Consider the following 11,995-nt stretch of genomic DNA (forward strand, 5'->3'; position numbering starts at 1 on the left):
ACTACTGTACACTACACTACTGTACACTACACTACACTATACACTACACTACTATACACTATACACTACACACTACACTATACACTACACTACCCTCTACACTACTATACACTACACTATACACTACACTATACACTACACTACTATACACTACACTACTATACACTATACTATACACTACTGTACACTACACTACTATACACTACACTATACACTACTATACACTACACTATACACTACACTATATACACTATCCGTGTGTCTGTGTGTGACTGTGTGTGTCTGTGTCTGTGTGTGTGTACACCGTGTCTGTGTGTGTGTACTGTGTGTGTGTACACTGTGTCTGTGTGTGTCTCTGTGTGTGTGACTGTGTCTGTGTGTGTCTGTGTGTGACTGTGTGTGACTGACTGTGTGACTGTGACTGTGTGTGTCTCTGTGTGTGTCTCTGTGTGTGTCTCTGTGTGTGTACGTGTGTGTCTGTGTGTGTCTGTGTGTGTCTCTGTGTGTGTTTGTGTGTGTACACTGTGTGACTGTGTACACTGTGTCTGTGTGTACACCGTGTCTGTGTGTGTGTACTGTGTGTGTGTACACTGTGTGTGTGTGTACACTGTGTGTGACTGTGTGTGACTGTGTCTGTGTGACTGTGTCTGTGTGACTGTGTCTGTGTGTCTATGTGTGTCTGTGTGTGTCTGTGTGTGTCTCTGTGTGTGTTTGTGTGTGTACACTCTGTGACTGTGGCTGTGTGTCTGTGTGACTGTGTGTGTGTCTCTGTGTGTCTCTGTGTGTGTGACTGTGTGTGTGTCTTTGTGTGTGTGTGTCTGGGTGTGTCTCTCTGTGTGGGTCTGGGTGTGTGTCTGTGTATGTGTGTGTCTGTGTGTGTGTGTCTGTGTGTGTGTGTGTGTGTATCTCTGTGTGTCTGCGCGTGTGTCTCTGCATGTGTCTGTGCGTGTGTCTCTGTGTGTCTGGGTGTGTCTCTCTGTGTGTCTCTGTGTGTGTCTCTGTGTGTGTATCTGTGTGTATCTGTGTGTGTGTATGTATCTGTGTTTGTGTGTCTGTGTGTGCCTGCGTGTGTCTGTGTGTGTGTATTTGTGTGTGTGTATTTGTGTGTGTGTATCTGTGTGTGTCTGTGTGTGTGTCTGTGTGTGTCTGTGTATCTGTGTGTGTGTGTCTCTGTGTGTGTGTCTCTGTGTGTGTGTCTCTGTGTGTGTCTCTGTGTGTGTGACTGTGTGTGTGACTGTGTCTGTGTGTGTGAACACTGTGTTTCTCTGTGTGTGTCTGTGTGTGACTGTGTACACTGTGTGTGTCTGTGTGTGTCTCTGTGTGTGTGACTGTGACTGTGTGTGTGTACACTGTGTGTGACTGTGAGTGTGTGATTGTGTCTGTGTGTGTGACTGACTGTGTGTCTGTGTGTTTCTCTGTGTGACTGTGTCTCTGTGTGTGTCTGTGTGTGTCTGTCTCTGTGTGTGTCTCTGTGTGTGTCTCTGTGTGTGTCTCTGTGTGACTGTGTCTATGTGTGTCTCTGTGTGTGTCTCTGTGTGTGTCTATGTGTGACTGTGTCTATGTGTGTCTCTGTGTGTGTGACTGTGTCTGTGTGACTGTGTCTATGTGTGTCTCTGTGTGTGTGACTGTGTCTGTGTGACTGTGTCTATGTGTGTCTCTGTGTGTGTCTGCCTGTGTGACTGTGTCTCTGTGTGTGTCTGTCTCTGTGTGTGACTGTGTACACTGTGACTGTGTGTGTCTGTGACTGTGTACACTGTGACTGTGTGTGTCTGTGACTGTGTACACTGTGTGTACACTGTGTGTGTGTCTCTCTGTGTGTGTGACTGTGTCTGTGTGTCTGTGTGTGTACACTGTGTGTGTGTCTGTGTGTCTGTGTGTGTGTGTTTGTGTCTCTCTGTGTGTGTGTACACTGTGTGTGTGTGTCTGTGTGTGTGTGTCTCTCTCTGTGTGTGTCTCTGTGTGTGTGTCTGTGTGACTGTGTGTGTACACTGTGTGACTGTGTGTGTGTGTCTGTCTCTGTGTGTGTGTGTACACTGTGTGTGTGTGTCTGTGTGTGTGACTGTGTGTCTGTGTCTGTCTGTCTGTGTGTGTCTCAGAGCTGGCGTCCGACTCGGACCCCAAGAAGAAAAAGAAGAAGAGAGAAGACGACCCGGAGAGACGCAGACGCAAGAAGGACAAGAAGAAAAAGAAGGTGGGCAGATAGACACGGGGACAGGGACACGGGGACAGAGATACAGAGACACGGGGACACGGGGAGAGAGAGACACAGAGACACGGGGAGAGAGACACGGGGAGAGAGACATGGGGAGAGAGAGACACGGGGAGAGAGAGACACGGGGAGAGAGAGACACGGGGAGAGACACGGGGAGAGAGAGACACGGAGACACGGGGAGAGAGAGACACGGGGAGAGAGAGACACGGGGAGAGAGAGACACGGGGAGAGAGACACGGGGAGACAGAGACACGGGGAGAGACACGGGGACACGGGGAGAGAGAGACACGGAGACACGGGGAGAGAGAGACACGGGGAGAGAGAGACACGGGGAGAGAGAGACACGGGGAGAGAGAGACACGGGGAGAGAGACACGGGGAGACAGAGACACAGAGACATGGGGAGAGACGCAGACGCAAGAAGGACAAGAAGAAAAAGAAGGTGGGCAGATAGACACGGGCACAGAGACACGGGGAGAGAGAGACACGGGGACACGGAGACGGAGACACAGAGACACGGAGAGACACGGGGACACGGGGAGACACGGGGAGAGACGGGGACACGGAGACAGAGACACGGGGAGAGAGACACGGCGAGAGACACGGGGAGAGACACGGGGAGAGAGACACGGGGAGAGAGACACGGGGAGAGAGACACGGGGAGAGAGACACGGGGAGAGAGACACGGGGAGAGAGACACGGGGACAGAGACACGGGGACAGAGACACGGGGAGAGAGACACGGGGACAGAGACACGGGGAGAGAGACACGGGGAAAGAGACACGGGGAAAGAGACACGGGGAGAGAGATGGGGAGAGAGACACGGGGAGAGAGACACGGGGAGAGAGAGACACAGAGACACGGAGACATGGGGAGAGTGACACGGGGAAAGAGACACGGGGAGAGAGACACGGGGAGAGAGACACAGAGACACGGGGACAGAGACACGGAGACACGGGGAGACACGGAGACACAGGGAGAGAGACACAGAGACACGGAGACACGGGGAGAGAGACACGGGGAGAGAGACACGGGGAGAGAGACGGGGAGAGAGACACAGAGACACGGGGACAGAGACACGGAGACACGGGGAGACACGGAGACACGGGGAGAGAGACACGGAGACACGGGGAGAGAGACACGGGGAGAGAGACACGGAGACTCGGGGACAGAGACACGGAGACACGGGGAGACACGGAGACACGGGGAGTGAGACACAGAGACACGGAGACACGGGGAGAGAGACACGGGGAGAGAGACACGGAGACACGGGGAGAGAGACACGGGGAGAGAGACACGGAGACACGGGGAGGGAGACACGGAGACACGGGGAGAGAGACACGGAGACACGGGGAGAGAGACACGGGGAAAGAGACACGGGGAGAGAGACACGGAGACACGGGGAGGGAGACACGGGGAGAGAGACACGGAGACACGGAGACACGGGGAGGGATACACGGGGAGAGAGACACGGAGACACGGGGACAGAGACACGGAGACACGGGGAGAGAGACACGGGGAGACACGGGGAGAGAGACACGGGGAGAGAGACACAGAGACACGGGGACAGAGACACGGGGAGAGAGACACGGGGAGAGAGACACGGGGAGAGAGACATGGGGAGAGAGACACGGGGACAGAGACACGGGGACAGAGACACAGGGACAGAAACACGGAGACACGGGGAGAGAGACACGGGGAGAGAGACACGGGGAGAGAGAGAGAGAGAGACACGGGGAGAGAGAGACACGGGGAGAGAGACACAGGGAGAGAGACACGGAGACACGGGGAGAGAGACACAGAGAGAGAGAGACACGGAGACACGGAGAGAGAGACACGGGGAGAGAGACACGGAGACACGGGGAGAGAGACACGGGGAGAGAGAAAGAGAGACACGGGGAGAGAGAGAGAGAGACACGGGGAGAGAGACACGGGGAGAGAGACACAGAGACACGGGGAGAGAGACACGGGGAGAGAGACACGGGGGGAGAGACACGGGGAGAGAAACACGGGGAGAGAGACACAGAGACACGGAGACACGGGGAGAGAGACACAGGGACACGGGGAGAGAGACACGGGGAGAGAGACACGGGGAGAGAGACACGGGGAGAGAGTCACGGGGAGGGAGACACGGGGAGAGAGACACGGGGAGGGAGACACGGGGAGAGAGACACGGGGAGAGAGACACGGGGAGAGAGACACGGGGAGACACGGAGACACGGGGAGAGAGACATGGGGACACGCGGAGAGAGACACGGGGAGAGAGACACGGAGACACGGGGAGAGAGACACAGAGACACGGGGAGAGAGACACGGAGAGAGAGACACGGGGAGAGAGACATGTGGAGAGAGACACGGGGAGAGAGACACGGGGAGAGAGACACGGAGACACGGGGAGAGAGACACAGAGACACGGGGAGAGAGACGCAGAGACACGGGGAGAGAGACACGGAGACACGGGGAGAGAGAGACGGGGAGAGAGACACGGGGAGAGAGACACGGAGACATGGGGAGAGAGACACGGGGAGAGAGACACGGAGACACGGGGAGAGAGACACAGGGAGAGAGACATGGGGAGAGAGACACGGAGAGAGAGACACGGGGAGAGATACACGTGGAGAGAGACACGTGGAGAGAGACACGTGGAGAGAGACACGGGGAGAGAGACATGGAGACACGGGGAGAGAGACACGGAGACACGGGGAGAGAGACACGGAGGCATGGGGAGAGAGACACGGAGACACGGGGAGAGAGACACGGAGACACGGGGAGAGAGACACGGAGACACGGGGAGAGAGACACAGAGACACGGGGAGAGAGACACGGGGAGAGAGGCACGGGGAGAGAGACACGGAGACACGGGGAGAGAGACACGGGGAGAGAGATACGGAGACATGGGGAGAGAGACACGGGGAGAGAGACACGGGGAGAGAGACACGGAGACACGGGGAGAGAGACACGGAGACGCGGGGAGAGAGACACGGAGACATGGGGAGAGAGACACAGAAACACGGGGAGAGAGACACGGAGAGAGAGACACGGGGAGAGAGACACAGAGACACGGGGAGAGAGACACGGAGACACGGGGAGAGAGACACGGGGAGAGAGACACATGGGGAGTGAGACACGGGGAGAGACACGGAGACACGGGGAGAGAGACACGGGCAGAGAGAGACACGGGGAGAGAGACACGGGGAGAGAGACACGGAGACACGGGGACTAGTATTCACACTAGTCACTGTGTAGTCACTGTGTAGTCACACTAGTCACTGTGTAGTCACACTAGTCACTGTGTAGTCACACTAGTCACTGTGTAGTCACTGTGTAGTCACTGTGTAGTCACACTAGTCACTGTGTAGTCACACTAGTCACTGTGTAGTCACACTAGTCACTGTGTAGTCACACTAGTCACTGTGTAGTCACACTAGTCACTGTGTAGTCACACTAGTCACTGTGTAGTCACTGTGTAGTCACTGTGTAGTCACACTAGTCACTGTGTAGTCACACTAGTCACTGTGTAGTCACACTAGTCACTGTGTAGTCACACTAGTCACTGTGTAGTCACACTAGTCACTGTGTAGTCACACTAGTCACTGTGTAGTCACACTAGTCACTGTGTAGTCACACTAGTCACTGTGTAGTCACACTAGTCACTGTGTAGTCACACTAGTCACTGTGTAGTCACACTAGTCACTGTGTAGTCACACTAGTCACTGTGTAGTCACTGTGTAGTCACACTAGTCACTGTGTAGTCACTGTGTAGTCACACTAGTCACTGTGTAGTCACACTAGTCACTGTGTAGTCACACTAGTCACTGTGTAGTCACTGTGTAGTCACACTAGTCACTGTGTAGTCACTGTGTAGTCACACTAGTCACTGTGTAGTCACACTAGTCACTGTGTAGTCACTGTGTAGTCACACTAGTCACTGTGTAGTCACTGTGTAGTCACACTAGTCACTGTGTAGTCACACTAGTCACACTAGTCACTGTGTAGTCACACTAGTCACTGTGTAGTCACTGTGTAGTCACACTAGTCACTGTGTAGTCACACTAGTCACTGTGTAGTCACTGTGTAGTCACTGTGTAGTCACACTAGTCACTGTGTAGTCACACTAGTCACTGTGTAGTCACACTAGTCACTGTGTAGTCACACTAGTCACTGTGTAGTCACTGTGTAGTCACACTAGTCACTGTGTAGTCACACTAGTCACTGTGTAGTCACACTAGTCACACTAGTCACTGTGTAGTCACACTAGTCACTGTGTAGTCACTGTGTAGTCACACTAGTCACTGTGTAGTCACACTAGTCACTGTGTAGTCACTGTGTAGTCACTGTGTAGTCACACTAGTCACTGTGTAGTCACACTAGTCACTGTGTAGTCACACTAGTCACTGTGTAGTCACACTAGTCACTGTGTAGTCACACTAGTCACTGTGTAGTCACACTAGTCACTGTGTAGTCACACTAGTCACTGTGTAGTCACACTAGTCACTGTGTAGTCACACTAGTCACTGTGTAGTCACACTAGTCACTGTGTAGTCACACTAGTCACTGTGTAGTCACACTAGTCACTGTGTAGTCACACTAGTCACTGTGTAGTCACACTAGTCACTGTGTAGTCACACTAGTCACACTAGTCACTGTGTAGTCACACTAGTCACACTAGTCACTGTGTAGTCACACTAGTCACTGTGTAGTCACACTAGTCACTGTGTAGTCACACTAGTCACTGTGTAGTCACACTAGTCACCCTAGTCACTGTGTAGTCACACTAGTCACTGTGTAGTCACACTAGTCACTGTGTAGTCACACTAGTCACCCTAGTCACTGTGTAGTCACACTAGTCACTGTGTAGTCACTGTGTAGTCACACTAGTCACTGTGTAGTCACACTAGTCACTGTGTAGTCACACTAGTCACTGTGTAGTCACACTAGTCACTGTGTAGTCACACTAGTCACTGTGTAGTCACTGTGTAGTCACACTAGTCACTGTGTAGTCACACTAGTCACTGTGTAGTCACACTAGTCACTGTGTAGTCACTGTGTAGTCACTGTGTAGTCACACTAGTCACTGTGTAGTCACACTAGTCACTGTGTAGTCACACTAGTCACTGTGTAGTCACACTAGTCACTGTGTAGTCACACTAGTCACTGTGTAGTCACACTAGTCACTGTGTAGTCACACTAGTCACTGTGTAGTCACTGTATAGTCACACTAGTCACTGTGTAGTCACACTAGTCACTGTGTAGTCACACTAGTCACTGTGTAGTCACACTAGTCACTGTGTAGTCACACTAGTCACTGTGTAGTCACACTAGTCACTGTGTAGTCACACTAGTCACTGTGTAGTCACACTAGTCACTGTGTAGTCACACTAGTCACTGTGTAGTCACTGTGTAGTCACACTAGTCACTGTGTAGTCACACTAGTCACTGTGTAGTCACACTAGTCACTGTGTAGTCACACTAGTCACTGTGTAGTCACACTAGTCACTGTGTAGTCACACTAGTCACTGTGTAGTCACACTAGTCACTGTGTAGTCACACTAGTCACTGTGTAGTCACACTAGTCACTGTGTAGTCACTGTGTAGTCACACTAGTCACTGTGTAGTCACACTAGTCACTGTGTAGTCACACTAGTCACTGTGTAGTCACTGTGTAGTCACACTAGTCACTGTGTAGTCACACTAGTCACTGTGTAGTCACACTAGTCACTGTGTAGTCACACTAGTCACTGTGTAGTCACACTAGTCACTGTGTAGTCACTGTGTAGTCACACTAGTCACTGTGTAGTCACACTAGTCACTGTGTAGTCACTGTGTAGTCACTGTGTAGTCACACTAGTCACTGTGTAGTCACACTAGTCACTGTGTAGTCACACTAGTCACTGTGTAGTCACTGTGTAGTCACTGTGTAGTCACACTAGTCACTCTAGTCACTGTGTAGTCACACTAGTCACTGTGTAGTCACACTAGTCACTGTGTAGTCACACTAGTCACTGTGTAGTCACACTAGTCACTGTGTAGTCACACTAGTCACTGTGTAGTCACACTAGTCACTGTGTAGTCACACTAGTCACTGTGTAGTCACACTAGTCACTGTGTAGTCACACTAGTCACTGTGTAGTCACACTAGTCACTGTGTAGTCACACTAGTCACTGTGTAGTCACACTAGTCACTGTGTAGTCACACTAGTCACTGTGTAGTCACACTAGTCACTGTGTAGTCACACTAGTCACTGTGTAGTCACTGTGTAGTCACACTAGTCACTGTGTAGTCACACTAGTCACACTAGTCACTGTGTAGTCACACTAGTCACTGTGTAGTCACACTAGTCACTGTGTAGTCACACTAGTCACTGTGTAGTCACACTATAGTCACCCTCTAGTCACCCTCTAGTCACTCTGCCCTGTGCCCACAGAACCGTCACAGCCCGGACAACCCCTCAGCACCGCTCTCCTCCTCCTAGTCACCCTCTAGTCACCCTCTAGTCACCCTCTAGTCACCCTCTAGTCACACTAGTCACCCTCTAGTCACCCTATAGTCACCCTGTAGTCACCCTGTAGTCACCCTCTAGTCACCCTTCCCTGTGCCCACAGAACCGCCACAGCCCGGAGCATCCCTCAGCTCCGCTCTCCTCCTCCTAGTCACCCTCTAGTCACCCTCTAGTCACCCTCTAGTCACCCTCTAGTCACCCTCTAGTCACCCTCTAGTCACCCTTCCCTGTGCCCACAGAACCACCACAGCCCGGAGCATCCCTCAGCTCCGCTCTCCTCCTCCTAGTCACTCTCTAGTCACCCCCTAGTCACCCTCTAGTCACCCTGTAGTCACCCTCTAGTCACCCTCTAGTCACCCTCTAGTCACCCTTCCCTGTGCCCACAGAACCGCCACAGCCCGGAGCATCCCTCAGCTCCGCTCTCCTCCTCCTAGTCACCCTCTAGTCACCCTCTAGTCACCCTGTAGTCACCCTGTAGTCACCCTCTAGTCACCCTAGTCACCCTCTAGTCACCCTCTAGTCACCCTAGTCACCCACTAGTCACCCTCTAGTCACTCTAGTCACCCTCTAGTCACCCTCTAGTCACCCTCTAGTCACCCTCTAGTCACCCTTCCCTGTGCCCACAGAACCGCCACAGCCCGGAGCATCCCTCAGCTCCGCTCTCCTCCTCCTAGTCACCCTCTAGTCACCCTCTAGTCACTCTAGTCACCCTAGTCACCCTCTAGTCACCCTCTAGTCACCCTCTAGTCACCCACTAGTCACCCACTAGTCACCCTCTAGTCACTCTAGTCACCCTCTAGTCACCCTCTAGTCACCCTCTAGTCACCCTCTAGTCACCCTTCCCTGTGCCCACAGAACCGCCACAGCCCGGAGCATCCCTCAGCTCCGCTCTCCTCCTCCTAGTCACCCTCTAGTCACTCTAGTCACCCTCTAGTCACCCTCTAGTCACCCTAGTCACCCTATAGTCACCCTCTAGTCACCCTCTAGTCACCCTTCCCTGTGCCCACAGAACCGCCACAGCCCGGAGCATCCCTCAGCTCCGCTCTCCTCCTCCTAGTCACCCTCTAGTCACCCTCTAGTCACTCTAGTCACCCTAGTCACCCTCTAGTCACCCTCTAGTCACCCTCTAGTCACCCTCTAGTCACCCACTAGTCACCCTCTAGTCACTCTAGTCACCCTCTAGTCACCCTCTAGTCACCCTCTAGTCACCCTCTAGTCACCCTCTAGTCACCCTTCCCTGTGCCCACAGAACCGCCACAGCCCGGAGCATCCCTCAGCTCCGCTCTCCTCCTCCTAGTCACCCTCTAGTCACTCTAGTCACCCTCTAGTCACCCTCTAGTCACCCTGTAGTCACCCTCTAGTCACCCTCTAGTCACCCTGTAGTCACCCTCTAGTCACCCTCTAGTCACCCTTCCCTGTGCCCACAGAACCGCCACAGCCCGGAGCATCCCTCAGCTCCGCTCTCCTCCTCCTAGTCACCCTCTAGTCACCCTCTAGTCACCCTCTAGTCACCCTCTAGTCACCCTCTAGTCACCCTTCCCTGTGCCCACAGAACCGCCACAGCCCGGAGCATCCCTCAGCTCCGCTCTCCTCCTCCTAGTCACCCTCTAGTCACCCTCTAGTCACTCTAGTCACCCTAGTCACCCTCTAGTCACCCTCTAGTCACCCTCTAGTCACTCTAGTCACCCTCTAGTCACCCTCTAGTCACCCTCTAGTCACCCTTCCCTGTGCCCACAGAACCGCCACAGCCCGGAGCATCCCTCAGCTCCGCTCTCCTCCTCCTAGTCACCCTCTAGTCACTCTAGTCACCCTCTAGTCACCCTCTAGTCACCCTGTAGTCACCCTCTAGTCACCCTCTAGTCACCCTGTAGTCACCCTCTAGTCACCCTCTAGTCACCCTCTAGTCACCCTTCCCTGTGCCCACAGAACCGCCACAGCCCGGAGCATCCCTCAGCTCCGCTCTCCTCCTCCTAGTCACCCTCTAGTCACCCTCTAGTCACCCTCTAGTCACCCTCTAGTCACCCTCTAGTCACCCTCTAGTCACCCTTCCCTGTGCCCACAGAACCGCCACAGCCCGGAGCATCCCTCAGCTCCGCTCTCCTCCTCCTAGTCACCCTCTAGTCACTCTAGTCACCCTCTAGTCACCCTCTAGTCACCCTGTAGTCACCCTCTAGTCACCCTCTAGTCACCCTGTAGTCACCCTCTAGTCACCCTCTAGTCACCCTCTAGTCACCCTTCCCTGTGCCCACAGAACCGCCACAGCCCGGAGCATCCCTCAGCTCCGCTCTCCTCCTCCTAGTCACCCTCTAGTCACCCTCTAGTCACCCTCTAGTCACCCTCTAGTCACCCTCTAGTCACCCTTCCCTGTGCCCACAGAACCGCCACAGCCCGGAGCATCCCTCAGCTCCGCTCTCCTCCTCCTAGTCACCCTCTAGTCACTCTAGTCACCCTCTAGTCACCCTCTAGTCACCCTGTAGTCACCCTCTAGTCACCCTCTAGTCACCCTGTAGTCACCCTCTAGTCACCCTCTAGTCACCCTCTAGTCACCCTTCCCTGTGCCCACAGAACCGCCACAGCCCGGAGCATCCCTCAGCTCCGCTCTCCTCCTCCTCCTCACAGCAGGGGGGGGGAGGAGGGGGAGGGGGGATGAGGTGAGGGCTGCCCCCACCTCATCGAGGTCAGGGGTCACGAGGAGGAGAAGGAAGTTGTTGGGTGGAAGTGGACTTCTCTCTGCGGTGCATTCTGGGAAGCCCAACCTCCGACGTCACTGGGGGGGGGGGGGGGGGTGGTTCAAGACGGACGTGTCACTAGGGGGGAGGGGCGTGTCACTAGGGGGGAGGGGCGTGTCACTGGGGGGGGGAGGGGCGTGTTACTAGGGGGGAGGGGCGTGTCACTAGGGGGGAGGGGCGTGTCACTGGGGGGGGGAGGGGCGTGTTACTAGGGGGGAGGGGCGTGTCACTGGGGGGGGGAGGGGCGTGTCACTGGGGGGGGGAGGGGCGTGTCACTGGGGGGGAGGGGCGTGTCACTGGGGGGGGAGGGGCGTGTCACTGGGGGGGGGAGGGGCGTGTCACTGGGGGGGGGAGGGGCGTGTCACTGGGGGGGAGGGGCGTGTCACTGGGGGGGGAGGGGCGTGTTACTAGGGGGGAGGGGCGTGTCACTGGGGGGGGAGGGGCGTGTTACTAGGGGGGAGGGGCGTGTCACTGGGGGGGAGGGGCGTGTTACTAGGGGGGAGGGGCGTGTCACTTGGGGGGGGGAGGGGCGTGTCACTGGGGGGGGAGGGGCGT

At 54.7% G+C, this 11,995-nt stretch overlaps 1 protein-coding gene across 3 annotated transcripts in view; it reads left to right on the plus strand.

Annotated features, from left to right (window-relative positions):
* The window catches only part of MED19 (mediator complex subunit 19), a 30,312-nt gene extending 18,824 nt beyond the window's left edge, over positions 1–11,488 (plus strand). Inside the window, exons 5-6 of one of the 3 annotated variants that reach the window (XM_032943979.2) lie at positions 2,097–2,191; positions 11,277–11,488. In XM_032943979.2, coding sequence (XP_032799870.1) covers positions 2,097–2,191; positions 11,277–11,366 — 185 coding nt within the window. In that variant the 3' untranslated portion in view covers positions 11,367–11,488. Of the gene's footprint in view, positions 1–2,096; positions 2,192–8,636; positions 9,969–11,276 lie in introns of those variants that run through there. The other 2 variants (XM_032943980.2, XM_032943981.2) reach the window with 2 other exon arrangements.
* Positions 11,489–11,995: the final 507 nt, after the last annotated feature.

Source organism: Petromyzon marinus, chromosome 84 (assembly GCF_048934315.1).
Source record: "Petromyzon marinus isolate PM22_M1 ecotype Great Lakes invasive population chromosome 84, UKy_Petmar_22M1.pri1.0, whole genome shotgun sequence".
Lineage (NCBI taxonomy): Eukaryota > Metazoa > Chordata > Hyperoartia > Petromyzontiformes > Petromyzontidae > Petromyzon > Petromyzon marinus.